The 27,984-nt window shown below is 53.4% G+C and overlaps 12 protein-coding genes across 12 annotated transcripts; 5 read left to right on the top strand and 7 right to left on the bottom strand.

Moving 5' to 3' along the window:
• Positions 1 to 30: 30 nt before the first annotated feature.
• On the bottom strand, positions 31 to 1,602 carry W97_06678 (uncharacterized protein; the record flags this gene model as incomplete). The annotated part of the gene is made up of 1 exon (XM_007784552.1): positions 31 to 1,602. One exon carries the CDS (start codon positions 1,600 to 1,602, stop codon positions 31 to 33), a length of 1,572 nt encoding a protein of 523 aa, XP_007782742.1.
• A 1,929-nt stretch (positions 1,603 to 3,531) lies between these two features.
• W97_06677 (uncharacterized protein) lies at positions 3,532 to 5,406 on the bottom strand (the record flags this gene model as incomplete). The annotated part of the gene is made up of 6 exons (XM_007784551.1): positions 3,532 to 4,028; positions 4,088 to 4,706; positions 4,756 to 4,987; positions 5,041 to 5,168; positions 5,229 to 5,267; positions 5,338 to 5,406. 6 exons carry the CDS (start codon positions 5,404 to 5,406, stop codon positions 3,532 to 3,534), a joined length of 1,584 nt encoding a protein of 527 aa, XP_007782741.1.
• An 887-nt stretch (positions 5,407 to 6,293) lies between these two features.
• W97_06676 (uncharacterized protein) lies at positions 6,294 to 7,261 on the top strand (the record flags this gene model as incomplete). The annotated part of the gene is made up of 4 exons (XM_007784550.1): positions 6,294 to 6,345; positions 6,405 to 6,512; positions 6,586 to 6,739; positions 6,805 to 7,261. The coding sequence occupies 4 exons, from the start codon at positions 6,294 to 6,296 to the stop codon at positions 7,259 to 7,261; spliced, it is 771 nt and encodes a 256-aa protein (XP_007782740.1).
• A 218-nt stretch (positions 7,262 to 7,479) lies between these two features.
• On the bottom strand, positions 7,480 to 8,493 carry W97_06675 (tRNA (guanine-N(7)-)-methyltransferase; the record flags this gene model as incomplete). The annotated part of the gene is made up of 3 exons (XM_007784549.1): positions 7,480 to 7,979; positions 8,086 to 8,285; positions 8,348 to 8,493. The coding sequence occupies 3 exons, from the start codon at positions 8,491 to 8,493 to the stop codon at positions 7,480 to 7,482; spliced, it is 846 nt and encodes a 281-aa protein (XP_007782739.1).
• A 404-nt stretch (positions 8,494 to 8,897) lies between these two features.
• Positions 8,898 to 10,028, bottom strand: W97_06674 (uncharacterized protein; the record flags this gene model as incomplete). Its single annotated transcript, XM_007784548.1, has 4 exons — positions 8,898 to 8,964; positions 9,016 to 9,373; positions 9,430 to 9,580; positions 9,636 to 10,028. 4 exons carry the CDS (start codon positions 10,026 to 10,028, stop codon positions 8,898 to 8,900), a joined length of 969 nt encoding a protein of 322 aa, XP_007782738.1.
• A 751-nt stretch (positions 10,029 to 10,779) lies between these two features.
• W97_06673 (mago nashi protein) lies at positions 10,780 to 11,570 on the bottom strand (the record flags this gene model as incomplete). Its single annotated transcript, XM_007784547.1, has 6 exons — positions 10,780 to 10,980; positions 11,036 to 11,123; positions 11,179 to 11,242; positions 11,297 to 11,392; positions 11,443 to 11,480; positions 11,533 to 11,570. The coding sequence occupies 6 exons, from the start codon at positions 11,568 to 11,570 to the stop codon at positions 10,780 to 10,782; spliced, it is 525 nt and encodes a 174-aa protein (XP_007782737.1).
• Positions 11,571 to 12,014: 444 nt separating this feature from the next.
• On the top strand, positions 12,015 to 15,090 carry W97_06672 (uncharacterized protein; the record flags this gene model as incomplete). Its single annotated transcript, XM_007784546.1, has 5 exons — positions 12,015 to 12,319; positions 12,374 to 12,794; positions 12,850 to 13,239; positions 13,290 to 14,901; positions 14,954 to 15,090. The coding sequence occupies 5 exons, from the start codon at positions 12,015 to 12,017 to the stop codon at positions 15,088 to 15,090; spliced, it is 2,865 nt and encodes a 954-aa protein (XP_007782736.1).
• A 621-nt stretch (positions 15,091 to 15,711) lies between these two features.
• On the top strand, positions 15,712 to 17,354 carry W97_06671 (uncharacterized protein; the record flags this gene model as incomplete). Its single annotated transcript, XM_007784545.1, has 3 exons — positions 15,712 to 15,856; positions 15,916 to 15,969; positions 16,024 to 17,354. 3 exons carry the CDS (start codon positions 15,712 to 15,714, stop codon positions 17,352 to 17,354), a joined length of 1,530 nt encoding a protein of 509 aa, XP_007782735.1.
• Positions 17,355 to 17,742: 388 nt separating this feature from the next.
• Positions 17,743 to 19,800, top strand: W97_06670 (uncharacterized protein; the record flags this gene model as incomplete). The annotated part of the gene is made up of 5 exons (XM_007784544.1): positions 17,743 to 17,914; positions 17,987 to 18,458; positions 18,532 to 18,646; positions 18,694 to 19,173; positions 19,225 to 19,800. The coding sequence occupies 5 exons, from the start codon at positions 17,743 to 17,745 to the stop codon at positions 19,798 to 19,800; spliced, it is 1,815 nt and encodes a 604-aa protein (XP_007782734.1).
• Positions 19,801 to 20,758: 958 nt separating this feature from the next.
• Positions 20,759 to 22,086, bottom strand: W97_06669 (60S ribosomal protein L10a; the record flags this gene model as incomplete). The annotated part of the gene is made up of 4 exons (XM_007784543.1): positions 20,759 to 21,280; positions 21,348 to 21,420; positions 21,849 to 21,883; positions 22,063 to 22,086. The coding sequence occupies 4 exons, from the start codon at positions 22,084 to 22,086 to the stop codon at positions 20,759 to 20,761; spliced, it is 654 nt and encodes a 217-aa protein (XP_007782733.1).
• Positions 22,087 to 22,578: 492 nt separating this feature from the next.
• On the bottom strand, positions 22,579 to 23,712 carry W97_06668 (uncharacterized protein; the record flags this gene model as incomplete). Its single annotated transcript, XM_007784542.1, has 3 exons — positions 22,579 to 23,421; positions 23,483 to 23,614; positions 23,668 to 23,712. 3 exons carry the CDS (start codon positions 23,710 to 23,712, stop codon positions 22,579 to 22,581), a joined length of 1,020 nt encoding a protein of 339 aa, XP_007782732.1.
• A 567-nt stretch (positions 23,713 to 24,279) lies between these two features.
• W97_06667 (uncharacterized protein) lies at positions 24,280 to 26,739 on the top strand (the record flags this gene model as incomplete). The annotated part of the gene is made up of 3 exons (XM_007784541.1): positions 24,280 to 24,498; positions 24,554 to 25,360; positions 25,417 to 26,739. 3 exons carry the CDS (start codon positions 24,280 to 24,282, stop codon positions 26,737 to 26,739), a joined length of 2,349 nt encoding a protein of 782 aa, XP_007782731.1.
• Positions 26,740 to 27,984: the final 1,245 nt, after the last annotated feature.

Below are 27,984 nucleotides of genomic sequence, written 5' to 3'. Positions count from 1 at the left end.
TCACCAGCACTTGTCCAGAAGCATAATCGTCTACAAAGGTGACAAGGTTCGCATTAGAGATAGATGAGACTTGAACGTACCTTCAGCGCCTGGCGGCACAGACTCGCCATCTTGTCTTCGCTCGTTCCTTGCTTGCCTCGGTCTACTTGCAGACGGCTGCAATGGCAAAGAATTTGTGCGCGAAACCAACTGGTTCGGGTTCGGTTCATTATAAGCCGCTCGCTGCTGCGCTGACCCTTCTGGGCCTTCAGCACTCGCAGCTTTGGTATTATTCTCGCCTTCTGCGACAGGACTTCCTTGGTCTCTTGCCAGTGTAGACCCAGGACTTGCCGTTCGCTTTGCGTTGGTAACATCCGTTGGAATAATCTCCGACCTTGTGCGTCTCTGTTGATCTGCGGAAGTATGACCGACATTTGAATTTTCCTTCTCAGGCGAACTAGCCCCATTCACAGCACTGGACGCTCCACGACCGCCCGCATCTCGTCCACCGCGACTCCCACCACGTCCCCCTCTTCTTGAACTAGTGTTCGGGATTGGTGTGTTGAAGATCACATTAGGCGTGTAGGCTAGCTGGACCCACTCGTTCTTGCCGTGCGGCTTGGAGCTAGTACTGGAGGCTCTCTCTCTTCCTTTCTTGTCGCCCTTCTCTGTGGGTTTCTTCTTCTCCTCATCTTGGGCATTGTCGGGTGTTGGCCATGACGCTTTGTTTTGAACCGGTGGTGGAAGTGACGAAACACTATCCTTGGGCCCTCTCTCGAAGGACCGCGACGCCTGCTCACTACCCGGCCTTCGCATGGTGCTGTTGTCAAACCTTGTCTCACGCCGACTTGGACTTTCTTTTTCGTCGTTACGATCCCTGGCGTTGGTTCCGTTCAACGATACGACCGCGCGCTCAAAGCCTGCAGGACCAGATCTGCTTTTCCTCCTCGGTACAGAGCGCCCCGGTTCGGCGGGTTTCGCATCCGCCGGTTTTGAAGGTATAGCTGTGGCTACTGGACCGAATGACGAGCTTGACTTAGCTCGACTTGGTTGTTGAGCGGCTCGCGCTTCTGCTCTCTGCTTCCAGATGTTCACAGCGGGAGGAGGCGCTTCTTGAAGCATTGTGAAAAGATTCCTCTCCTTTTTCGCCTTCTTGCCTTCGACCTTCTCTAGTTTCTCGTCCGCATTCTCTGTAGACTGCTCTACAACGTTGGACGTTTGGGACTTGTTCTCCCATGTTGACTCAGAAGAAGCGTTGGGTACGGAAGAGACGTCATCTTCCTTTCCCAGTGTTGAAGATGATGCCGTGCCGAATTCCGGTGATGAAAGTCCAGAGAGGGATTTGCGTCGCTCTGACGTAGAGGTCTCTTTCTCTGGTGAAACCACACTTCCGTCACCCTGCGCAGCCGGAGCCGTCGAGACCTCCTCTGGCTCCTTCACAGGGGCAGACGTCGACGAATCATCCAAGTCTGCCCAGCTTGTGCCGGAGGGTTCGGTGGGTATGTCAGTGGATGCAGATGTGGTATCCTTCGAAGGTGTTGCTGTCCCGGATGGGGTATTGCTCGACTGCACAGATGAGGACATGCCTTTGGCAGCCTGCGCATATGAAAAGGTAGCGGCCATGGCCAAGTGTGCAAGCCTGTGTTCCTGAGTGACCGATACTGTCCTGGTACGACTTCCACGCGGGGATTCGGGGAGCGCGCAGCGTTCCCTAGCAAGACCTCGTCCGAGAATCAGCCCACTGCCCGGCCGGTACTCTCTGTATGTCCGGAGAGGTGCCAGTCCCGCCCTCTCCGCACCGTCCTGAAGAATATGGCTATCCTTGTGCTGCCCTGTTACGCCTGATGAGGTGCAGTTGAGGGTTTCCGAGGTATGCGGTTTGGGGGCTATGATGCAGTAGCAAGAGCGATATGGATGGAATCGCGTGGAAACTCGTGTCGGCTTTGGCTGAGTATGGCGGGTGCGAGAGTCGTTTGGAGTGAAAAAGCGCGAGGAGCGGGTAAGGAGAAGATGTGGGCGAGGGCGAAGTTGTGGCGGAAACGATACTGAAGCTCGCTCACGAGCTTTCCTGTTTGGAACTGTCAGTCCACGTCGCGTGCCTGAATTGATTAGGGAGTGAGGGCATGTCTAAGCAAGCAATCCCTTTCATCAGGCGATGCAGAATGACGTCCACAGACGCGAAGCCGCTGAACGCAAAGTGCGAGACTGATGCTGAAGGTGTGAATGGCAGGCAAATTTGTCTAGTGACAGGCAATTCGACTAAGCGATGAGCAACTGCAGCACTGAAGGGAAGCTGTCATATGCTGGCCAAGATAATTTGCTTCTGCGGACAACGAGCGGATGTTCCGCACGCCGATCGTGTGAATGCGCTGCAGAAATTCGTGTTGCGAGGCTGACATACCTGGGAAGTGTGAGAGTCAGGAATACTCAGAAGAGCTGGATCGAGCCGAAAAGGACTTTGAGCTGAGCAGTGCGTGGAAGTGGCAGGCACTCGAGAAGCGGAGGTACAGTTGACTCCAGGCAGAGGGACGGCTCAAACCGAGAGGCGGGCTCAGTTAGCTTGAACACGGGAGACACAGGCCTCTGCGACGTCCAGCAGAAGTCTCGAAACCTGTAGAAGCCTTTTCAGGCTTGACGATAGCGGGCAAGGAGGAAAAGTGGATTTTGGCGACGAAATGGTGAGTGTCAGGCACTGCAATATTTTTTTGCGGTTCGGATGTGCTAGAGCTCGCAAGCAGCGGTCCCTCCCGAGTTGTCATCAGAGCTCCACTCCACCACCCCTCACACTGCGGGCACTCTGCACAACTGCCAAACCCAAACAGACCTCTTCTTGCTATTGATGGCTCAAGGATGCTTTGGAGAGCTTCTCGCGCTTGAACAAGCCATTGGAATCGCCTCTATATTTAGAGGCTTCCCCGGCCCCGTATATCCGAATGAACACTTTACGGGTACGCTGTGCACCATGATAATCCCGGCTATAAGGGGCGCCTTGCGTGCTTGGAATGCAGACGTACCACATCTGCCGTTCGAGATAAAAAACGAGTGTTTCCAACCGAGCATACGCATGGTCGATGTGGTTCACGGAGCGGCCAGCCCACTCATCAACCGCGCCAAGCAAGCCGCCGGAGTATGCGTGCTGTGTCTTTGCTGCCATCTTTGTATGTTCAATGGCAACCTGATTTCTCATTCGTCTCAAACCATCTCTTCAACCTCATTAGAAAGCTCGGAAGCGAAAGTGAGATTGAGTGATTACCATTGCTTCATGGTTGAAATACAGATCCACGCCCTAGTCCACAGCCCTCGTTGGAAGCAGCAAGTCGCCGATCCTTCAAACGCTTATGAAAAGCCAGAATCCTGGTAGTAGTCTCAAACATCAAGAAGTCCGCATGCTAACCAAATGCCCATTCGCACCCATTCTTCTGATCAGAAATGTGGATGCATTATGCAAGTCGAAAAAGTGCAACCGTAAGGAGAACACCCGTTACCTATCAGAAACGAGCTGCAACAGCAAACGTGGTGTGCTGCAACGGACGGGGCTGTTATGACCTCAGCTCACATCCAGAGCCACTTCCTGCACTTTTTGGCTCCACACAGACATTTCACTAGTTTTGTCTCCCCCTGAGCATCACCAGGCTTCTCCTGAGAAGGCGGCGGAGCATCCTCCTCCACCTCGTCCTCCTCCTCTTCGTCCTTGTCCAGATAGTCAAAGGTGAGTTCCTCACCCGGTTCGATGTTGCGATACGCAAAGAAAGCGATTTCGTACACACGGACGTCATGCTTGTTGTAGGATACGGTGTACTGACGACAGTTGGGCTCACACGAGTGGTTCATGAACCGGGTGGGTCCTCCGAAATACTCGCCGTCGACGACGTAGAGGTCTTCAGGTTTCAGTTCGTTTTCCTCCGCAAACTTGTCCAGCGAGTAGAGGTAGCTGTTCAGGATACTCGAGGTTGCTTTCTCGCGACGGGTTGCCTCCGCATCCGTTATGATTTCGCCTCGGTAGGTGTCGATGAACTGGCCTTGGCGGAGCCCTTGTGTGGATTTCAGTCCTTTTATGCAGTCAGTACTTGCATGAAAGGATAAGGCAGGGTATGTGCAAGGGACTTACCCCAGCCACGGTCTTTCGTCTTGAAGATTACGAGGTCGACCTGCCTTCCATGTTGCACGATCCGGTTTTTGCAGCCAGGGCCGCACATGCAGTACTTGTTGCACTCGTAGATTGGGTGTCGTTCGTTGAGGTAGAATGGGACGAGACAGCCGGTGTTATCGCCGTTGCTGAAATAGGGGAATCGCTTCGGCAGTTGAGACAAGTCGACATCCATGCCTGCTATGTACTTGTCGTAGATGGGTTTCGTAACGTCATTGAGCCGCTTCACGTCGACTGCCGCATACTCGAGACAGTCGCATTTCTTGGTGTATTCGCAACCGATATTCTGTCCCATGTGAGGGCGGCATTTTTGGCACCCAGTCATCGTAGCTGGATCCGCCTTCTCAACGCCTTCGCGAAGGATGGACTGGGTGATGAACTGGAACTTCAAGGGCGGAGAAGACCGATCGATCTTGTTAAACAATGTAACCGGCGGCCCAGGTAGCTGTCTAAGACGGTGAATCACTTCCATGCGAATTCGGTCGTCGGCGGTGCTGGTGGCCGAAGAGCGTGCCCTCGAGAGCATCGCTGGCGTCGGAACATCGTCTGAGTTGATTCTGTCGATGCCGGGCTCGGTAGACTGACTATGTTCAGCTCCAATAACATACGTCACAAAGCATTGAACTTACGGCCTTAACCGTGATAAAGTCATCTTTCACCTGAATGACTCCGTTGTAGACATCGATGTCACGTGATGCGAGCTCGGTGACAGCCAAGGAGCGAGACGAATCAGAAGCGGAACTTGTGACGGATGAAGAGCGGCTCTTTTGTCTGACTCTACGCTCAGCCGGGTTTAGGAGGTGCCCATTGGTGCTAGGCTCGCTGTCGGGCGATTTTCGTTTGCGTGAAGGGGGGTCGAAGCTAGATGTCACGTGAGCGGACCCTCTGGAGGACAGGCCTCAGGCGCCTCTCACCGCGTCTTGTTGTCCAGGTATTCCTGTACCAGCTCAAGGCAGCTGGAAAGTTCGTTGATAGAGTGCCAGGAAAGCGGCACGCTGTGGCGTTCGTACTTGCCCGCCCATACGACAAGAAACTGCTCAAGCTAAACACAAACACATAGTATTAGCATATACAAAAACCAGGATCATAGACGCCTACGAACCCCGTCGCTGTTAATACGATTGCAGACAATCTTAGTAACCTGAAGATCTTGTAAGTATTGTGATAATGAAGGAAGCTAGCCCAATGAGATTTGTAGGCTAAGAACATACATCTTGGAGCTGGACGCGCGGTATGCCTAGTACTGAGCCAGCGCGGAGTAGTATTACAATCTGTGGCATCTGCAGTCAAGCAATACACAGTTAGCAACACCTTGAACGCAATTAGATCTATTTGCAGGGAGTATAGTATGGAGCATTAGCTTCTAGAGAAAATATATATAAACTTACTATACGTGGTGGTACTGTTTCTGGTTTCTTTTCTTTTTGCTATAGTAGCAAGCAGAATGTTTGAAAAAGAAAATACAGTTAGAATCGAAAGTGGTTTGAGATAGTTGGATTTTCTTGAAGTAGAACATTTAGAAGTAGTAGATATAAAGTTTAACAATAGGTTTAATCGATTGCTTAGTAACATGATCACGTGATACACGCGCTAAGAATCATCTAAAAAGTAGCTTCAAATTACATATAAAAGCGTCTAAATAGAATAGTATTATATTGCTAACTGAGAAGTTTTATATTACTATTGCATTTTGCAAGTTACATGAATTCTAAATGCTTAGAGGCAGCTCGAGAGTCTTGAAACCAGCTTGAAGCCAGCTCCGAGCCGGCTCCAAGGCCTCCGAGCTACCTTTGAGTATATATTCTATTCTTAAATCTAAGCTACTCCATAAGTATCCGCTTTATCAAAGATAGAACTTTGTAGAATATAAATTGCAAAGCAAATTCTAAGATTACAAGCCTATAGCTATTCAGCAGAAACTATTCCAATACAGAACCAAGCAGTAAACTGACTCAGTTTATTTTACAGAACCAAGCAGAAGTCATGTTGCTGAACTCGAGATAACCAATACAGCAGCAACGTGAACACTCCCTTGCCCGTTCCCCTCCCATGCCGAGCATCGACACCTCACGCCAACCGTCTTCAGCCTTGCAAGGCTTATCGATAACCTCAATCGCATCTCTCGATTTTCGCGAAAAGTTTCAAGCTGATCAGCAAAACCCCTACCATGGCATCAGCAACGCAGAACAGCCCTTTCCTGAAGCAACTGACCTCGAGCGGTCTGTCCCCGCCTACCACTGCGCCAACTTTACCACAAGAGACTGACCGCACACACCAGACCGCCGCAAGCGCGACCAGGCAGTCGACAGCCTAAGAACATACCTACGCGGGCGCACAAGGTTTGAGGAGGTCGAGCTGCTGAAGCTATGGAAGGGGCTATTCTACTGTACGATGCCTCCAGCATACATGCGCTCAGCCGATGTGATAGTACGGGGACTAATCAGCGGGTTGTGAACTAGGCATGTGGATGCAAGACAAGCCGCGGAACCAGCAACGGCTGGCGGTCGACCTTGCGGGCCTGGTCGATGTTTTGTCTCACGAGGCTTTCATTCCTTTCCTCGATGCGTTCTGGAAAACAATGGCGCGGGAGTGGAAGGGGATTGATGCGCTGCGGTATGGCAATGGCATCGACAGACATGGCTCCGAAGGTATTGGCTGACGCTTTACACGGGCAATAGAATGGACAAGTTCCTGTTCCTCATCCGGCAATACCTAGCAGCTTCCTTCCGACAACTAGCTAAGCAACAGTGGGAAGGCGCGGAGAGAGTGGAGCAGTATATGGATGTTCTCCGAGCGACGCCACTCAATGCGAGGGATCATAAGATACCGAATGGCTTAAGATATCATGTCATTGATATCTATGTCGATGAGCTGGATAAGGTGGATGTGGATCGGGAGGGTCACATGCCACTGGAGCTGCTGCTGCGGCCGCTGAAGGCTTTGGGAAAGGAGAGTCCGACGAAGGCGGTACGGTTGAGGGTGAAGGAGACGCTGGAGGATGATGAGCGGTTGAGGAATTGGAACAGCAAAGAGGACGGTGAGGAAGAGGATCATAAGCGACAAGACGGGCCTGAAACAGCCGGACAAGGAGCGGATGAAGATGGGGACGAGGAATGGGGTGGCATCGATGAGTAGCGACCAGCATGACATCTTGCTGGGTTTGAAATGCTGTTTAGCGTGGCGTTCGGATAGGTCTTTTCATGGAGATACCAATGACTCCGCATGGGTGGTCTAGTATGCCACGGTAGTTGTTTGGCGTTGTTCGCATCCAGATTTGCATCAGCTCACAGCCAGGCTCATACTTTCTGATGCTGACAATGCTGCTATGCAAACACGGTGGATTTATTCTGTACTTAGGACTCGCACGGCCATGGAGGATCCTCAAGCCTCTTGAACAGCGCCACGAACTTCACTCCCTCATTCCTCTCAACCTTCTTCCCCTCTTCCGTCTCCGTCCTCATGACGTCCACACACGGATCAGCCTCCTGCTCCTCCTCACCAACTCTCTCGAAACTCGGATGCGCCTCGAAATGCTCCACCATCCACTTATGCAGGTCTTCCACATCAGTGATGGTATACACAATCCCGCCGGGCTTCAGCACATAAGCATACTCAGAGTTGAGCGTGATGGACACAATCCTAGCCTTGTGCTTCCGCGCCTTGAAGTGCGGGTCAGGGAAGCAGAGGAAAATCTTGGAGAGCTGAGCCTTCACGAAGAAATTGGGGAGGAACTTCATGGTGTTTGCGCGGATGCATGCGACGTTCTGGTAAAGTCCTTCTACGGTGTCTTGATGCCGTAAGGCGCGGATCTTTTCTTGGACGAATTCGGTGACGGAGGTGCGGATTTCGAGACCTAGGGCATGGGTTCAGAACTTGGACGGAGAGAGTGGCGCGGATAGATTAGAAGGCACTGAAGTGACTGTGAAATAGAAAGGGCTGCGATATAGACGTAAACGCACCTAATACAAGGGTGTCTGGGAATCGTGGTGCCAGTGCGAAGAGAAGACCACCAAACCCACAGCCGATATCAGCGATTTCGACATTCTTCGACATCCGCTTGACAGCGGTCAATTCTTTCGCATAAGGCTGTGGTTCTAGGCGTTCAAAAGTGAAAGCAGGATAGAGCGAGGTCCAGTCCATATCCGCAGGCGAAGTTGGACTGGGCAGCACAGTTAGTGGAATGGCTACAGTACCCGTTTGCATCTACAAGAAGGTGCTCACTAATTCAAGACATGGTCAGAGAAGGGATTGGCATGAGCTCTCTGCCTGTACAACTTCTTTCTGGGCAGTTGAGGGTCGCCCGTCTTTTTATCCACTGCATTGCGGTGGTCTTCACGTTTTTGGCGCTTGTTAGATTCGCCAGCCATTCTGGGCAGATGTTGAGTTGTGGTATTAGCCTTGAAAGGAGTTGTTAGAATGTGGCGTTGATCAAGATTTGCGGCTGAAGGATGCTTCAGAGAATTGTGGTGGTGGTTTGAGGTGAGGCGAGAAGTCAGAGAGCGAGGTTTCTCGAGTCAACCCGGCTTTCTGATTAAAGGTAGATGAGATACGGTAAAGCGGGTCCCGGCTGTCACAGCCCGAAAATGAACTATATCTACATGCCACGGAAGCCTCAAGCTCTGAAGTACAAACAGTGAAAACCCAGAGAGCGCGCAAGCCAACACCCGGCCTCGACGGCCCACGCAGCGTAGGCAGCCAAATATTCCAATGCATGTCTCCATTGCCAGTAAGAGTTCACCACACATGTGGGAGCTATTCATATCCTCGTAAATCATCGAAATTCAATCGCGCCCATACACCCACGATCATCGACATGACTCAGCTCAAGTTGCTGGAACCTGTGTGCCGTGGTCAGTATGAAGCCTATTGATCACGTGATGTCCACTTACTTTTCACTTTTCGCGTGAAAGTAGATGCCGCTAACAGTGCCCGAAACCTGGTTGAAGCAGATGTAATAGAAGCCCTCAAAACTGGCGCCGGAGATGGTCCGCACCCGATGGTCGGGCACCAGGAAATACTCCTTCCATCTCATGAAAATGTTTTCCCGCTGAGCAAAGTTCTTATAGCTGAAATCAGGTCGCTTGGCTTGCTTTGCGAGGGGCCGCCACGCGGGAAAGCGGCCCCAGTGTTGCATGTCCACCTTCTCGTTGGAACCCCATTCTGGATGCTTGGTCTGGAAGGTGTACTTCGTTCCGATTATCTCGCCTTCAAAATATGTTGTGAGGGTTGGGTGATCGTCGGTGAGGCCTGATCGGACCTGTCAGTAACTGCACGCAGTGCCTATGTGGGCCTGCTCGGCTCACCTTGAATGCGCAGGTATCCGCAAAGGAAGGACTCGGCCATGTCCACGTATTTGATTTCGACTTGCACATCGTAGACTTGGCGATCGGACTGCTGTGTGCCATGGAACTTGCTACCGGGTCGTAGGAAGGATGAAGTAGAATTGGGTTGAAACTGCGCACTAGTAAGTTGATGCTAGCAACGATAATCTCTATGCAGGGCGGCTTACTCTATGCCGTCGAGATATGGGCGACTCCAAAAGCCCGGGGTGGTAGACAGAAGCTGAGGCGGTTTGAGCCTGCCATGCTCGTATACAAGAATCCGACGACCCTTCCGATGCGCTTGGACTTGGAGTATCTCTCATTGGCCTGTCTCCATCGGTCTTGAACCGCTTGATATGCGCGACCCGCGGACTTCGATCATCCTCAGCGGGCGGTGTTGGCTGTTGCAGGGGTGGAGTACTTGGGCCACCGAGATGCGCTTCAAGAGGGGCAGGACAGTCGGCGCTGTCGCTCTCTTGATCCTGCTGGTGAAGGTCTTCAGACGGACACGACGGGCAGTCGGCGATGGTAGGCTCTGCGGCAGGCGATAGCATGAGGATATCGTCGTGCGGATTCGGCATGGTCGAGGTGAGCAAAGAGGAACGGCGCAAACATGAAAGCAAGCAAATTACTAAGGCGGGAACGAATTGCGGAGGTTGAGGTTGAGGTCGGGTAAATTGCAGACACTTTAGAAGCGCGCAATGCGGTGGACAGTGTTCATGATGCGATGGTGCGGTTTAGCGGATCCAGAACACTTGGGCGTGGAAGGGTTCGAGTTGAGGCTTGCTTCCCCGCGTGAGCGCCATGGGGGCTCCAGCGCTGGGCTGACAGCGTCACGGGAAGATCGGCGCCGTGGATTTGGTAGCTCTTCCGCAATCACGTGCCATGTCATCGATGTCAGTTGCATCGGAGCCATGGTTCGCAACAGCGTCACAGACGATTGGATTCTACTCGAGCTTCCATGCAAGTGCCACTCCCAATAGCTCGTACAAACGTCCCGGTGTCCCGCCGAAACGGCTGGAAAGACCGCTATCACATGATATGAGTGATGCTCCGAGCATCTCGAACATCAAACGCCGTTCTATTGAGGAGTGAGACGCGTAGAGTTCGTCCAGGGCACGATTGCAACACCTTAACCTGAGCTGCTGGCAGATGTTGGCAACGTCTCCATCATGGAAGGTCTGGACATACCATAGCGGACTAAACCGCCCCCCTCGCACACCGTGACCTCCCTGAACGCCGTCCGTCCTCAACACAAACTTGCCAGCAAACAGTCGCACGCTCAGCAGGGGTATTGTGTCATTGACTCGTATGATGTATGCGATCGTATGTTTAGATCGGCTTGATCTGTTCAACGCTCCTGTCAGCAGAGGTTCCAGCATGCGCAAATGGATAGGCAGGTCCAACCTTGAAGTGGAGAGATATCAGAGTAAACACGAGCGCCTTCAAATCTTGTACCAGGTAGTAGAAGACCCTAAGGCCATCTGGATCTTGTGACTCGGTAACGTCGACAAGGGATCCAATCTTGGCGGTCTGTCTCGTTGATCAGCATTTGGTTGCAAGAAGAGCTTGTTGGAGAAGACCATACTTCGAAGGAGATATGCTCGTTGCCCATACGGATCTCAAGTTCCTGGCGGCCGTCCTTGTTCTTCTGAGGCCATTTCGTGTCGTCTTCCCTGCGAAGAATTAGGATAAGAACGCCATCCAAGCGCAATGAGCAGGGCCACGTACTTCATGATCTCGCTGTCCTTGATGATGCGTTTGATCTCCGCGATCATGAGTGAGCTGACACACACTGGAAAGAGGATATGTCAGCAAAGCGCAGAACACAAGGAAGACAAGCTCTTACTCTCTTTCCGGATCAAGGAGTCGTTGCGGTAGTTGGAGTTGTTCGCATAACGCGCCGAGGCACTGCGTCCGTCCCCCAGAACCCGGAAATCAAATTCTATGAGAGACTTAGAGGGATTCATCACAATACTGTCGATTGAAACGGACCTAGAAACTCGTGGCCGAAGCGTCCAGAGTGGCCGGAGCTGTGCTGATATTAGCATTGGAAAAGCCCGAGTTTGACGGTACATTACTGACTAATATCTGAGGTAGAAGGGTTCACCCGAAGCTGCCATATTTGAAGCTGCGTAAGAACTATGTATCGAACGGCGATTAAAGGTTCCGATCGCAATGTTAGGGTAGTTGCAAGTTCGAGGTTCAGAAACTCGTGATGCTGCAGCTGCAAAGTCCGATGTCTAAAGGCGGTGTGTAGCCGAGCCCATTTTCTGTGTGAACACCTTGCCAAGGGGGGGCTACAACATCAGGCCAAGTCACCAAACCCCACGGCCCCGATCAATACACTGCGATCGAGCATCGAGACAATCCTCTCCGATTCGAACCCCCCAGAGCTCGACTCCAATAACGCAATCCTGCCCTCAACCTGTAGAGCCACCTCCGCCTTGGACCCTTGGGCAGAAACCAGCAGCTGACGGCCAGGGTGGTAGGCCGTAGCAGCTACACCCTACCTACGATACCGCTTCTCCTGACGCGTCTCTCCGAGCAGCCACCAACTGCCCAGCATGGCGACCTTCCTCGAGAATGCATACAGCTTGGTCCACCAGGACAACGCGGCGGATCAGCCCACGCAGCAAGAGTTCAAGACACAGCTGGAGAAAGGGACAGATGACACGAAGATAGAGACGATGAAGCGGATCTTGACCATAATGCTGAATGGAGACCCCATGCCGGGCCTTCTCATGCACATCATCCGATTCGTCATGCCCTCCAAGAGCAAGCCGTTGAAGAAGCTACTCTACATTTACTATGAGATATGTCCCAAGCACGATGCAAGCGGAAAGCTCAGGCAGGAGTGGATTCTCGTATGGTATGTATCCGGCTTCCGAAGGCTCGGCGCTTGCTCTTGCTGATTGTGGGTCAGTAACGGCATGCGATTCGACCTCCAGCACCCCAATGAGTACGTCCGAGGGAACACACTACGCTTTGTGTGCAAGTTAAGGGATGCGGAGTTGGTGGAGCCCTTGCTGCAGCCAGCGCGACAGTGTCTTGAGCACCGGCACGCCTATGTTCGCAAGAACGCCGTATTCGCGATTGCATCCATATACCAGCATATGGAGGCACTCATCCCTGATGCGCCGGAGCTCATACAAAACTTCTTGGAGGAGGAAAACGACCATACTTGCAAGCGCAATGCATTTGCCGCGCTGGCGTCCATCAGTCACGAGAAGGCCATGGAATACCTCAGTGGGGTGTTCGACGGAATACCCAACGCGGACGAGCTGCTACAACTAGTCGAACTTGAGTTTATCCGCAAAGACGCAGTTACCAATCCGCAAAACAAGGTAGATTTTCTGCTCCGAAAACCCGTCTTGTTCTATCACACTAATCCCCAGCAAGGCCCGATATCTGCGTCTGATTTTCGATCTTCTCGAAGCCAACACCGCTACCGTCGTCTACGAGGCCGCGTCCTCCCTTACGGCTCTGACTACGAACCCAGTCGCGGTTAAGGCAGCAGCCTCAAAGTTCATCGAGCTAGCTATCAAGGAACCGGACAACAATGTCAAGCTCATCGTTCTCGAGAAGGTGGATCAGCTCAGGCACAAGAATGAGGGCGTCCTAGACGATCTGACCATGGAGATTCTTCGTGTTCTATCAAGCCCGGATATTGATGTCCGAAAGAAGGCGCTTGGGCTCGCAATGGAGATGGTCTCAAGCAAGAACGTGGAAGAAGTTGTCATGCTGTTGAAGAAAGAGCTCTCCAAGACAGTCGATGAGCAGTACGAAAAGGTAACAGTGATCTTGTCGTGTCTCGATAGTGATACTGACAACCACCGCAGAACACCGAATACAGATCATTGCTCATACATTCTATACACCAATGCGCCATCAAGTTCTCCGAGGTTGCCGCCAGCGCTGTTGAATCTCTTATGGATTTTATTGCGGACTTCAACAATGCATCTGCGGTTGACGTCATTTCTTTTGTTAAGGAAGTGGTTGAGAAGTTTCCCAAGCTCCGCAGTTCCCTCGTGGAGCGGCTAGTCTCGACGCTCAGTGAGGTCAGGGCCGGGAAGGTCTATCGTGGAGCGCTGTGGATAGTCGGCGAATACTCCTTGGAAGCCAACGACATCCGGGAAGCATGGAGGCGGATCCGGGCCAGCCTTGGGGAGATACCCATACTAGCATCCGAGCAACGGCTCTTAGACGAGGTGCCCGAAGACAAGCCAGATCCGAGAGATCAGGTCAACGGACACGCCAAAGGCGCCGAACCCACTGGTTCCCGCAAGGTGCTTGCCGATGGCACGTATGCCACGGAGAGCGCTCTCACAAGCCAAGCCGCCGTCAAAGCCAAGCTGGAAGCCATCAAAGCTGCCCAGAAACCTCCACTACGACAGCTCATCCTTGATGGCGACTACTATCTGGCTACAGTTCTTTCCTCAACCCTCACCAAGCTCGTCATGCGGCATGCCGAAATATCAAACGAGACAGCACGGACAAATGCGCTGAAGGCGGAAGCAATGCTCATCATGATATCTATCATCCGTGTCGGCCAATCACAGTTTGTCAAAAACCCCATAGACGAAGACTCAATAGACCGGATTATGTCTTGCGTCCGTTCGCTCGCCGAGTTCGAACAGAAAGGCGTTCTCGAGACCATATTCCTCGATGACACTAGGAAAGCCTTCCGCACGATGGTGCAAGCCGAGGAAAAGAAGCGGTCAGAAAAAGAAGCCATGGAGAAGGCCAAGACTGCCATCCAGATAGATGACGTAGTTTCAATACGGCAACTGGCGAAGAAGAATACCGTGGATGGAGCCGAGGAGTTCGAGCAAGACCTGGAACGAGCGACGGGTGGCGACGCCGGTGCAGAAGATCTCTCATCTAAGCTGAACAGAGTCGTACAGTTGACCGGATTCTCGGATCCTGTGTACGCCGAAGCGTACGTTAAGGTGCATCAGTTTGACATCGTCCTGGATGTTCTACTGGTGAACCAGACAACAGATACCCTTCAGAACCTATCGATAGAGTTTGCTACGCTCGGCGATCTGAAGGTGGTCGAGCGGCCTACCACGCAGAACCTTGGACCGCATGACTTCCTGAACGTACAAGCGACAATCAAGGTCTCCTCAACTGACACCGGAGTCATCTTCGGGAATGTTGTCTACGATGGGGCTAGCTCAACTGACAGCAACGTGGTCATTCTCAACGACATTCATGTGGACATCATGGACTACATCCACCCCGCATATTGCACGGAGACACAGTTCAGGACCATGTGGACTGAATTCGAGTGGGAAAACAAAGTCAATATCAAGTCCAAAGCGAAGACGCTCCGGGACTTCTTGAAGCAATTGATGGCAGTCACGAACATGAGCTGTCTGACCCCCGAGGCGTCGATGAAGGGCGATTGCCAGTTCTTGAGCGCAAACCTGTACGCTCGTAGCGTCTTTGGTAAGCCACATCAGACGGCGCGTCAAAGCTAAGCTTGCTGACTGTTTGATAGGTGAGGACGCGCTAGCCAACTTGAGCATTGAGAAAGAAGGGGACGATGGTCCTGTGACAGGCTTTGTGCGCATCCGTAGTCGATCGCAAGGTCTGGCGCTCAGCTTAGGATCGCTCAAGGGACTCAACAAGGCATGAGCTGCATTACTGATTACAGACCAGTTACAGCGAGACGGCCCTCGGGCATGGGAGGAAGTTTGAAGTGATGGACTTGTGGTGCTTTCGAAGCTGCATGCACAGGGCAGCCTGCCGGGTTGGCTCACGAAGCAAATGCAGGATATCAGTGAGGCCACGAGGATGAGTGAGTATGGTGCAAGATGTTGGATGGGATTCCGCACGGTCGTGGGGGTTTGCGGGCAGCCATGGGAGCATCTGCCAGCGTTAGGAGCATTCGAATTTATCGGTCGACGTTGGGTCGCAAAAGCCGCTGCCCCCCAATAGAAAGGGTTTCTAATGCAGCTCATTTATCAACTTCATGCTACAGGACAGTCTATCGGACTACCTAGATCTCCAACTTCCCAGATTATGGGGAGCGTATGGTGTTTTATTTGCGGTGGTTGATAAGGCGCTGGCACCTCGGATGACGGACTGTTCGGGTGGCTGCAGCTCCCCGTCAGATCCGCCAACGGGCAAGGCTGAAGTGGCCGTGCCTGCCATGGGGTTTGTGACGCCGATTGAACGAAAGTGCATCCCGCTGCACAGCAAAGTACGCCCCGTCTTAAGGGCGACCCTTCTCTCGTTCACCACCATGTTATCGCCATGACAGCAGAATCTACCAGTGACGGCAATCCGTTCGACGACCCGTTACCGACGCAGCCGCAGCCTGAAGTCGCGCCGGAAGCGACTCTGGCAGTCGGCCGGAATGCTTCACTTACTCTCGCTACCGACTCACTCATAATATTAGGTAGGTCCGGCAAGCTTCTCGGCGATGATACAACATGGCGGGCTGACGAGCGTTTCCAGACGAAGGCTTTGTTGGAAGGGAGACGTCAAACTGCTGCGGTCTCCTACCGAGCAGTAAATCTCACTCGCAATACATCCACACGCGTCTCGCTGACAAGCCCCACTCAGGAAGTAAGACCACCCTCGCCGTTCCATTCTTCAACATTCTTTGGGCGGAGTTGAGCGATTGGGAAATCGCTATTCGCTACGCCCGCCAAGTATCCAAAGACGTCGTCCGGCCGGCGTACGTCAACTACACTATCGACAAGAACGACCGCGTACACGCGCAAGCATGGATCGAGCAGCTTCTAAACAGGGCGTACGGTGCCTCCCAGCGACAGAAGCGCATTAAGGTGCTTATAAACCCGTTTGGGGGAAAGGGCAGCGCAGCGAAGTGGTACACGCAGGATATTGAGCCCATCTTCGCGGCAGCCAGATGCGAGGTCAACGTCGAGAGGACACAGTATATGGGCCACGCCCGAGACCTGGTTGCCGAGAGCCTTGATCCGGACGCTTGGGATGTCATCGCTTGCTGCTCCGGCGACGGAGTGCCGCACGAGGTGTTCAACGGGTTGGCGCGGAAGAAGGATGCTGCGCGTGCGCTTGCCCAGGTAGCAGTGGTACAATTACCGTGCGGCACAGGGAACGCGCTGAGCTTGAATCTATACGGCAGCAACAGCCCCAGCATAGCCGCCCTCGGGGTTGTCAAAGGCCTCCGAACGCCGTTGGATCTGGTATCCATCACGCAAGGCGACACGCGCAGCCTGTCCTTCCTCTCCCAGAGCGTCGGCATCATCGCCGAGAGCGACTTGGGCACCGAGAACCTGCGGTGGATGGGCAGCGCGCGCTTCACGTACGGCTTCCTCATCCGTCTGCTGGGCAAGACAGTCTACCCGTGCGAGATCGCCGTGCAACTCGAAGACGACCAGAAGAGCTCCATACGGGAGGCCTTCCGCGCCGAAGCCTCCAAACCACTCCCATCGACCCTGCAGCGCGATCTCCCGCCGCCTGACGCCGGCCTCCCAGCTCTCCGCTTCGGCACTGTGAACGATCCACTACCTCAGCACTGGCAGCTTGTTCCACACGACAAGATCGGCAACTTCTACACCGGCAATATGGCGTACATGTCACCCGACACCCCCTTCTTCCCCGGCGCCCTTCCCAACGACGGATGTCTGGACATGGTCTGCATCGACGGCGACATCCCCCGCTCGACAGCGCTCAAGATGCTGCTGTCGGTGGAGAAGGGCACGTTCTTCGAGATGCCAGAGGTGACGTACCGCAAGGTGAGCGCGTATCGCATAATACCGAAACAGTGCGTCAAGAGGAAGGAGGATGGATATATCAGCATTGATGGCGAGAGGGTGCCGTTTGAGCCGTTCCAGGCGGAGGTGCATAGGGGGTTGGGGACGGTGCTCAGTAGGACGGGACATATGTATGAGGCGCACGGGTTGAGGTAGCAGGATAGTTTTCTGCTACGGGGAGGTTCCAGCGAGCAGACGAGCGGCAGCCATTGTGTATTGCTCCACAAGCGTGCGATGCAATGTGGTGGCGCCTTTGTGATGTGGCCGTGGCCACTATAATCCAAGTAATTTCCATGAGAACCTCAAGCGCCTGATTATGTCCTTACTTGATACATCACCTAGCTGATAGAGCCTAAGTGACCCCTGTTTGACGAAGAAAAGTTGCACAACCCAGTCTCGAACACCATCACACCCAACATTTGCACAACCTTTGCATCTCACCAATCGGGGACCGACTTCAGGTCAATCGGATTGGATTAGATTCCTCTCCATAAGTACAGCAATTGCTACTACTCCTCCAACTCATCTCGCAGATACTCTATCGATGGCTCCCTCAAATTACATCGGACAGCGCCTATCTTATGACGGAAATCTCTGCACTGTCCGCTACGTAGGAGAAGTTCGCGGTACCAAAGGCGGGTGGTTAGGTGTAGAGTGGGATGATCCAACAAGAGGAAAACACTCGGGAGAGCATGGTGGAGTGAATTATTTTGAGTGTATGTCCGTCTGGGAACTGTCCTTCTATATGTGTAAATGCATTGTCGGCTAATGCAGGCAATCAGAGATAGGCCTCAGAAAAGAATGCGCACCAGGCTCATTCGTCCGTCCGAATCGGCCAGTAGATCCACCACGAGACTTCGTAGAGGCACTGCGGCAGAAGTACGCTTCTGAAGTCAACGGCCATGTGCGCGACTTGGTGGGTGCTGCTGTTACGGCACCTCGGCAGCAGGAAGAGCAGTCCATCAGGATCAGCGGCAAAGAGGTCGAAGAAGTCGGGTTCGACAAGATCCGAGAGCAACTTGCTAACCTCCATGAGCTTCGAATCGTGATATTGGACGGACTTTGTGTGGCACGTCCACTCTCACGAAAGACCAGCCCCGCCGTTGAAGGCTCAGAAGATGCTTTGGATACTGCGGATGATATCCGCACGACCTGCCCCAAGATCGCGGAGCTTGACCTGAGTAGGAACCTCTTCGAGGAATGGCGCGAGGTTGTGTCAATTTGCCGACAGCTAAACAATCTCAGCAGTCTGAAGGTTGAGTGAGTTGCAGTCCCCTGCCTCTGGCCCTGATCAGAGACCTGTTGCGGTGGTTCCTGTACTGACACGTTGCAGCGGCAATCGGTTCAGAGATCCGACCCTTTCCCCTGAAGAGAATGCACGATATGACCATCTGGCCCGTAGAATCCAAACGCTAAGCTTGGATGATACTCTCATGAGCTGGCAAGACGTAAGGCCGTCACGGAAAATTCAAGTCGTCCGGCTAACAAGCATCAGATATCTGGTCTCACCTCCGCTTTCTCCAACCTCACTTCACTCACCGCGTCGAGAAATGGCCTCGTTTGCCTCCGCGGTGACTCGCTGCCAACAACTCTTTCATCTCTCACGCTTGAAGACAATGATTTCAAGGCACTTGGGGATCTAAGACCCCTAACAGCGTTGGCCAGCCTTCAAAAACTACTGCTGAAGAACAATGCAATCTCAAAAATCAACGAGGCCTCAACGAACGAAGACGCGAGCCTTCCAGTCTTCCCCAGTACTCTCGCCTACGTTGACCTCTCTCACAATATTATCGATACATGGTCATTCATCGACCAACTTCACGACGTCTTCCCCGGCATGACCTCTCTGAGGGTATCCCACAACCCCCTCTACCAGAACCTGCGCTCCGCAGATGACAAGCCACTCAGCGTAGACGACGGCTACATGCTCACTCTCGCGCGGCTGAGCCGCCTCAAGACGCTCAACTACAGCCCGGTAAATCCTCCTTCCTGCCATGAATCATACATCTAGCTCACACACGACCAGATCACGCCCAAAGAGCGCCTGAACGCAGAAACCTACTACCTCTCACAGATCGCGAAAGAGCTATCTCTCAGCTCAGAAGATAAGACGCTCGAGATCCTCTCACGACATAGACGCTATGCAGAGCTATGCGCCGAGTACGGCGAGCCGACCATCCAGCGGACGACGGCGCAGTCGATCGACCCAAATTCTCTCGCGGCGCGCTTGATGAAACTGAACTTCCTCCTCCACGGCACCGCGGCGGCTAAGGCGGCCAGTGCAGCATCGTCGAGCTTCTCGATCGAGGTGCCAAAGAGGTTTACTGCCTATACTGTGCTGGGGCTTGTGGGGAAGCAACTTGGCCTGCCGCCGATAAAGCTGAGGTTGGTGTGGGAGACTGGAGAGTGGGATCCTCCGGCCAAGGATCAGCTTGCGGTGGATGAGCTGTGGGATTCGGATGACGAGATCGAGGATGAGATCGTGCGAGGGAAGAGGGAGCGGAAGGGCGTGCCTAGGGAAGTGGAGATAGTTGGCGGCACAAGGAGCATCAGCACTTGGGTTGATGGGAGTGAGGCCGACATCAGGGTAGAGATGAAGTAAAATCATATGATACGGGATGCAGTGATCGTGGTTTATTGCATGGTAGAAATCGTGACTTTCTAGCGTCTCTCTCCGCCCATAGCTCCTCCGACACCATGCATCCCGAACGCCTCCATATGTCGTATAGTTGGCCAGACTGAACGTTCATCGGTGGGAAGGCCAACATGAGACACAGAAAGCACGAGGATTCACACCGCTACATTCGGCGTGATCCTGCGTCTCCCTCACTCTGCCCAGCCCAGTCGACGAGCGAGTCCGCCAATGTCTTACCATTCGGCGGCCTTTCAACCCCACAGGCTCCATAGACAAGAACGCAATCAGGTCACAGCAACCGCCCAGAGAAAAGAACCACGACGAAACCCTCCCGACACCCCAAATCCAATCACCACACACAAGTCTCAAGATGAAAAAATGTCGCATCCATCCCACAGCTCCGCCCCACTGAGGTCAGGCGGCGCAGCTGTTTTGGAAAAGACGGATGCTGACGATCCACGAGGCCGGGAACGGAAGGAAACCCATGACGGCGTCTCACGAAGAGACAAGCCAGAGCAATAACCCTCAGCAAGCCGCCGTAGCGGAGCCTCGATACAAAGGTATAAATTTACCTGACTGATGATGCGGAGGGGAAGAGGAGGACGAGGGGGAAACCGTTGATGTAGGATTTTTTTGACGCTAGCGTTAAGCGAGGGCGTGCGGCTCAACTGATGCAGGTCACGTTTTTTTGGGGCGAACTTGTATCTAGAGAATATCAGGTCGATGGGACGTAGGGTGAATGGACGATTCAGCGTTTGGCAAGCACAATCAGAAGCTGTGGCCAGGATGTTGTGCACATGGTTCGGGGAGAGCACAATTTGAGTGTCATGGTCGGTATCTATGCTACGGTATACATTTCCAAGCAAGGGTTACTCGAGCAGCAAAAGAAGAGAACCACAATCCACCCGCGGACACCAACCCAAGCCTAGTAAAGACGCTTTGGCGGCGACATCGACGCCTTGATCGTCAGCGACCCAACATTTTGCCATCCCTTCTTCAGCAGCGAAACCAAGTAGTTGATGGATAACATGATGTTGCCAATCAGCTCATCCTCAGTCATATCGACGTGACCAACAGCGGTACCCATGCACAAGACCTTCTTAAGCTGGAACTTGATCGTGGACTTGACTTCGGTGATCTTGTTGGCGAGGTCCTCGGCGTGCGACACGGGCGTCGGGAACTTGCCGGCTTTGGAGAGACCGGGGCCCAAGAGACGGGGAATCTGCTTGATCAGGGTGTCGGAGGCGATGAAGGCGTCGTACTTCCGGGCGAGCTTCTTGATGAGCTTCTTGTTCTTGTTAAGCTTCTTCAAGTCGTCCGAGGACATGGCGTCGACGCCGTGATGCTTGGCGCGGTCGATGTCGTGCTGGTCGCCGAGAACGCAGATGGTCATGTTGGGACGAGGCACGCGCGGGAGCTTGACAGTGCCGCTGAAGCGCTTGTCACGCTGTGGAGGTTGTTAGCCCGACAGCCGAACCCGAACGATAGGGAAGTGTCCTGATAGAACGTCGTACCTGAGGATCATAGTTCTTGAGGCCGATCTGGAGTTCTACGGTCTCAAGGAAGTTCCTCTTCTTCGTGTTTTGGCTAGGTGCAAGGTCAGTAAACGATGACGACCACAAAAGCGCCAACCAGATGAGATGGGTTGAGTCCTGGCTGCTGCGCCGGAAATAGTGATGAGGTATCCGAGCGGCCGTAACTCGTCGTGTGGATGTGACGTTGGAGGTTCGACAACAAAGCACTTCAAACCATCAGGGTTCCTTCAGCGGCTGAGGTTCTTGTGCAAGGACTGCCTGATGCGCATCCGATTCCCATTCTTGAAGATTGCTTCCCCATCGGGAGCTTCCCTTGTGGCCAAGGCCCGGCGCAGGTTCCAACCGCAGCGGTGGTAATGAGTACTGTCAAGGTTCGTCGAAGTTCAATTCGCTTGGTAGTCGTGGAGAATTTGAAGCCGCGCTCAGAGTCCCACCACATCTTCTTCGGTCGGCGCAAGGAGTAAGGAAAGACGAATGTACCTGTAATCAAGGAGCTCCTGGACATTAGTCCGCACCTGGTGCAGAGGTTAGCATCATGTCTGAGTGAACGTGAGCTACTCATATCCTCTTCCGCCCAGGTACTTGTCCATTTCGAGCAGCCTGCGGAATAGCTCTCACTCGCAAGTTGGAGGTAGGCGGGTAGAGGATACAAGCGCTTTAACAGCGGTGTCTACAAAGGAACAAGGGAACGCACTCCAGCGACAGTGATCTTCGACATGATGACCGTCTTCCTAGAAACTCTCGAGATTGAAAGTTCGTTCGGTGAGGATTGGCGTCCGTCGTTGGTTATGTCGAGTTTCTCGCCCCGTGCAGATTTAGAGAATGGAAGAGTGGGCTTACATAATATCCTGAGTTTTGCCGATGACCCGTGACTTCGCTGATAGAGCCGCGCCAACACGCCAAATCGACTTGTCTGACTGCGGTTCAACTTTCCGTCTCACGCCCATGAGTGGTGTGTTAAAAACAGATGAGGAATGTTTCTCGACGTTTTGTACCTGGTCAAGTGTTTCGTTTACCGCCGCGTCGGACGCGATGCATTAGCCCAAGAACGACCAAGCCTTGGATCACTCACCACTACAAGAGCAGTCATGGGGGATAACCAGGGCGAAATGCCCCGTGAACTCAGTAATTCTAATCGCAAGGAGTTTGTTGCGCATACAGCTCGTTACCCAGTCATGCGGCACGTCCCATTGCAGCGTGCATTCTAGCATCATTGAGCGTTGGGCATCCCATTCTCCTTTCCCCATTTATACACCTTGCCCTCCATGTCTGGGCCTATGAACAGCCAAGCAATACTGGTCCCCCAGCTGAACACAGTATCTACGAACCAGTTGTTCCTCGGACTACCCTGCAGCGCGCTTGCCCTCATCGCGCTACCCAAGAACTGGGTAGAGATCAGATATCTGCCCTTTTCGAGCTCCCTGACAGCCACCGTGGCGACCTCGTCTTCCGTCTGCGCAGGATCACCTTCCTCCAGTACCCTTGTCACAGGGTGTTTCGTCTGTTCCTCAGCTGCATGGCCAGGCGAGAGTATGGTGCCCGGAAAAACGGAGTGGATCTTAATGTCTGCGGGCGGTGCAGTCGCAGCAGAGCCAGATTTGGCGCGCCGAGCACCGGCATAGAGATTGAGTTCTGAACGCAACGAGTCAGATAGCGAGCGCAACGCCGCTTTCGCTGGGCTGTAAGCGCTGTAGCCTGCGATACCGCAGAAGGCGAGCGAGGACGACGTGATGATGAAGTGCCGTGGCAGTGCTGTGGTAGGTCTCTCGGCCGCTGGAAAGGCAGATGCGGGCTTCAGCCAGCAGTTCAAGGTCGCGTGCGCCAGGTAGGTTGCAGTCCAATAGTTGGCGTCCATCTGGGCGCGGAGTGTCTCGATCGGTATATCTACGAAGAGGCCGGGGCGAGCAGTTCCGGCGTTCGCCCATACGACATCAGGGAGTTGGCCATTATTCCAGGCCGTTACCTCCTCGAGCATGCGAACGCTTTCGGAGGGATTGGTGAGATCAGCGCTGATATAGTGGAAGCGCTGTGTTTGTGGACTTGCAGCCGCGGCCTGTACAATGGGAGGCGATGATAAGCTACGTATCCAGAGAATGTTTTCCAAGGAGCCATACAGATATGTACTCAACTGCCGCTTGTAGCTTCCTGACATCGCGCGCCACAATCACTACATTCGCGCCCTTCTTTGCCAGAACCTTTGCCAGCCCTCTACCCATTCCCTGCGACCCACCCGTAACCACCACGGTCTGAGACCTGGTCAGTGTAGTCCAGGTGGGGACTGACTCTTGTGTGTGCATACCCTGCTGTCCACGGGGAAGTGATTTCCCTTCGAAAAGAAACCCATTGCATAGGCTCCAACTACCAGTGCAAGCAAGCAAAGAGCGACGGTCGGTAAGGCAAAAGCAGGAAAGGCCATTTCTCCCACGCTCGGGCGCGGTAATCGATGTTACATCTTTTGCCAGTGAGGTGTAATCTCAATGCAGGGCCGGAGAGGTGGCAGAATCCGACGCAAGATATCCGCGTCTCACCGCCGGAGGCTGCAAAGATCACCACGTGACTACATAATAAGAGTAAAGGGAAACGTCCCGACCGAACACCACAGTCGATGTGAGTATCGCCATGGATGTAAGGTAGGCACTCGCAGGTAGGCCAGATATCGGTACAAGAAGGCAAGTCACGTTTGTCCCGCAGCCAAGACAACCACCCACTCTCCTTATCTCTCTCTCTTGATCAAGCCACCAACCTGGATTGATACACCTCCTCCGCGGCGTTGATAAGGGTCTGCAAGTCGCCTATCGCTCTGCAGAAATGCGTAGAGGGCGCTCAAGCTCAAATTCCGCTTTAAAGATGGCTGTTATCATGTCTTTCTCACCAATTTGTCCTTTGTCGCCGTGCTGGAGTCACGCTCAGCATGGCATCACAAGACCACCAGGACGGACCTACAGAACGGACCCGTCTGCTCCGTCGTGTCGCAAACGACCGCCGACTAAGCATTTTGCAACAAGATATTGAGGCAAATTCCATCATAACTTCTGCAATCACGAAAGATGAGCAGGCAATTGCCGGAAAGACTGTTGGCGAAAGGTTGCCCTATAACGATTATACCACTATAGACTGGCTCCATGACCTGGTATAGCATATATAGCCTTGAGTATAGACTCGAAGCATACTGACAGTGGCCGAAGGTTAAAGATTCGTACCGCTCCCGCTTCATCCATTCTCGTAAAAGCATCCGCTACCGACTCGTCTCACTATTCGAAGACGCCTCCGGATGGATAGCAGTTGCTATTATCGGCACGCTCACAGCATGCGTGGCATTCGTGGTCGACGTCGGTGTAGCCACAGTCTCAGACTGGAAGCTCGGATATTGTACGAAGAACCCGTTTCTAAGTAGGGAAGGATGCTGCAAAGACGAGACGCCGTTGCTCGGCATCACATCCGAACTTGCGGATAAGTGCGACGGTTTCCAGCTCTGGTCGAACAGTTACTACGCCGCGTTCGCCATATACGTCGCTTGGGGGCTTGTATTCGGCATAATCAGCTCGAGCGCCACAATGCTCACCAAGCGCTCGCTACCCGTAGCATCGCCAGGCCTTGGAGACAGCCACAAGACCAAGGTTGCGAACGGCGCCGGTCTTGAAGCGCCATCTCAGCCAGTAGCATCAGGGAAGTCGATGTACATGGCTGCCGGGTCTGGTATACCCGAAATCAAGACCATTCTCTCGGGCTTCGTGATACCGAATTTTCTCAGTCTGAAAGTGTTGATCGTAAAAGCATTCGGTGCAATCTTTGCTGTAGCAACAGGCATGTGCTTGGGCAAGGAAGGGCCGTTTGTGCACATCTCAGGCTGCGTCAGCTATATTGTAGCGATGTGGTTTCCCAAATACCGAGAGAACGGGCGAAAGATGAGGGAGCTTCTCTCCGCAGGCGTTGCCTCTGGCCTGTCTGTAGCTTTTGGTGCACCGATTGGAGGTGTCCTTTTCAGTTATGAGGTCGGTTGCCCAATTTGCACACGGACTACCAGTCACTCGACTGACACCACTTACAGGAGATAAGTACCTACTTCCCCCGCAAAGTTCTCTGGCGCGCCTTTCTCTGCTCCCTCTTCGCCGCCATGGTCCTCAAAGCTCTGAACCCGACTGGAACCGGCAAACTCGTTCTCTTCGAAACCAACTACGGCACAGCCTACAACGCGACGCACTACCTGGTCTTCGTGCTCCTCGGCGTTGCCGGTGGCGTCTTCGGTGGCGTCTTCTGCAACGCCAACTTCCTCTGGTCGAAATGGTTCCGCTCGTACCCCATCATCAAGAACCATCCTGTTTTCGAGGTCTTCCTAGTCGTGCTCGCAACAACGCTGCTGCAATACCCCAACCCCCTAACACGTGAACCAGGCGACATAATTATCAAGAACCTGCTCGTCGACTGCACCAGCGACATCTCCGCCAACTCCTGGGTCTGCCGCAACGAAGCCTCGACGGATCAAAACTGGACCTACATCGGCTACCTCATCTACGGCACGCTCACCAAGCTGATCCTGACAACCATCACTTTCGGCATTAAAGTCCCCTCCGGCGTCATCATCCCCGCCCTCGACGCCGGCGCCCTTTTCGGCCGGCTCCTAGGCCAGTGGATCACGACCATCAGCCCGGGTATTTTCGCCATGGTCGGCGCGGCCGCTTTTCTGGCCGGCGTGTCGCGCATGACGATCAGCCTGTGCGTCATCATGTTCGAGCTGACCGGCGAGCTGGAGTACATCGTTCCGCACATGATCGCGATCCTGGTCGCTAAATGGGTTGCTGACGCGCTGGGGAAGGAGAGCGTGTACGACCTCGCGCAGAATGTGCTCGGGCATCCGTTCCTGGATGGCGAACATAGTCTGCAGCTTGTACAGCAGGCGAATGCCTTGGTTGAGGAGCTGATCCCGCCGGCGGAGACGATGAGGGAGATCACGGTGGTCGTGCCGAGTGGCAATAAGGTGCGCAGAAGGCTGCTGCAGGAGAAGCTGGATCAGTTGCATAGGAGGGGACTGATGGATTCGGGGCTGGTTCTTACGCAGAATGGCATGTTGCAGGGCTACATCGCGGAGGGGGAGCTGGAGTTTGGTCTCTCGTCCGTGGGCGCGGTGTACGAGAACGATGCGGAGGTGAGGTTGTTGGGAGATAAGGTCGAGGAAGGCGAGTTTGACTTGGGTATGTTTGTGGATAGGACGCCGGTCAGTATCTGCGCCAAGGCGCCGATGGAGTATGCGGTGGAGATGTTTGGGAAGCTGGGGCTGAGGCATCTCATGGTGCTGGAAGAGGGAACGGGAAGATTGGTGGGAGTGATTATCAAGAAGAGGCTTGTCGCGTACCTGGAAGGCTTGAAGCGTTGATGATGATGGCTCGCGAAGGTTTGGATGGGCACGAGTTTCTTGCTTTCACAAATGTGTGATGGATTTGAAGAGTTTTGGGAGCTAAAATATCCTGTGTTGTTGCGCGAAGGTGAAGCGCTACTATGAAAGGCAGAGCGCATATGAATCGAACCTGTCATGCCCATCCAGTATTCGATATCTAATTCACTGCACGCAGCAGAACCTCGAGAGCTTCGGAGGCAAGCTTCCCAAAATGGTAATCTGAGCTCTATCATAGAACGTCGCATGCCCATAAGCGTTTTGGGAGACGTGCAGAAGCGACAAAGGTCTTGGTAGACGTGCAGAAGCCACAAGCGTCTTAGGAGACGTGTATAAGACTTGCAGCGAAAGTCCCGGAAGCTTGGGAAGATTGGGAAGCTCGCCTCAAAGTTTCCCAAAACGGCAATACCAGCTCTTCCGCAGAACGACGCAGACCGACAAGAGCCGGATCGCGCGACGCCGCGCGACGCCGCACGACTCCAGCGGTTCAGCGCAAAAACCAGGACCAGCACGAATGCGACGAGGTGCGCCGTAGGGTTGGCGACTGGTTTCCTAAGCTCAGTGGTCAGACACAGCTCTCCTCATGCCTTGTCTGCAGTAAAAAAAAGTCCATGCATGGGTGCAACGGGTTCTTGCGAGGGTTGCCAGTGGGCCTTCTAGGTGCGGTGGCTTCATGCAACTCTCCTCATGGGGATGATGGGTTGCCGCTTCCGCACCCATTATGCACGATAACCGGAGCAGCGTCTGATAGTCGCTTTAGCCGGCCGCCCTCGTTATGCGGCGTTCTACGGTAAACGCCCATACCTTCCCAAACCGGCATGGCAGCTGTCACGCGTCTCTTCAAATTCTTGGAGCGCCTCATAACTGCTCGTACGACTTACTACGGAAGTGACCACTGATTTGATATTGTAGAACGCTCCGCGGCTACAGTGCAGTCGGCACCATCACGAATGTTGCAAGTAGGAACGTGATCGGTCTTGTTTGTAGCAGTCTTCGTATTCTCAATTCTGTTTAATGAATGCTCGAAGCACTTAGCTGCAGTACAGCTTACAGCGAAGGGGATTGGAATCCGCTCCGAGTCAAATAATGCACACCAAACTCCCGGTAATGCACAGCAACTGGTGATCCCTTACACGCTGCCGAAATGCGCTGGGGATCGGATATGGAACACCACCCAATGTCAGAAAGCGAGCTAAAAGCAAAGAGGCCAATACTGGCATAGAGCTC

The sequence above is a fragment of the Coniosporium apollinis genome (assembly GCF_000281105.1).
Source record: "Coniosporium apollinis CBS 100218 chromosome Unknown supercont1.34, whole genome shotgun sequence".
Classification (NCBI taxonomy): domain Eukaryota; kingdom Fungi; phylum Ascomycota; class Dothideomycetes; genus Coniosporium; species Coniosporium apollinis.
Note: the sequence above shows the minus strand (reverse complement) of the source record. Positions and strands in the feature narration are given on the sequence as shown.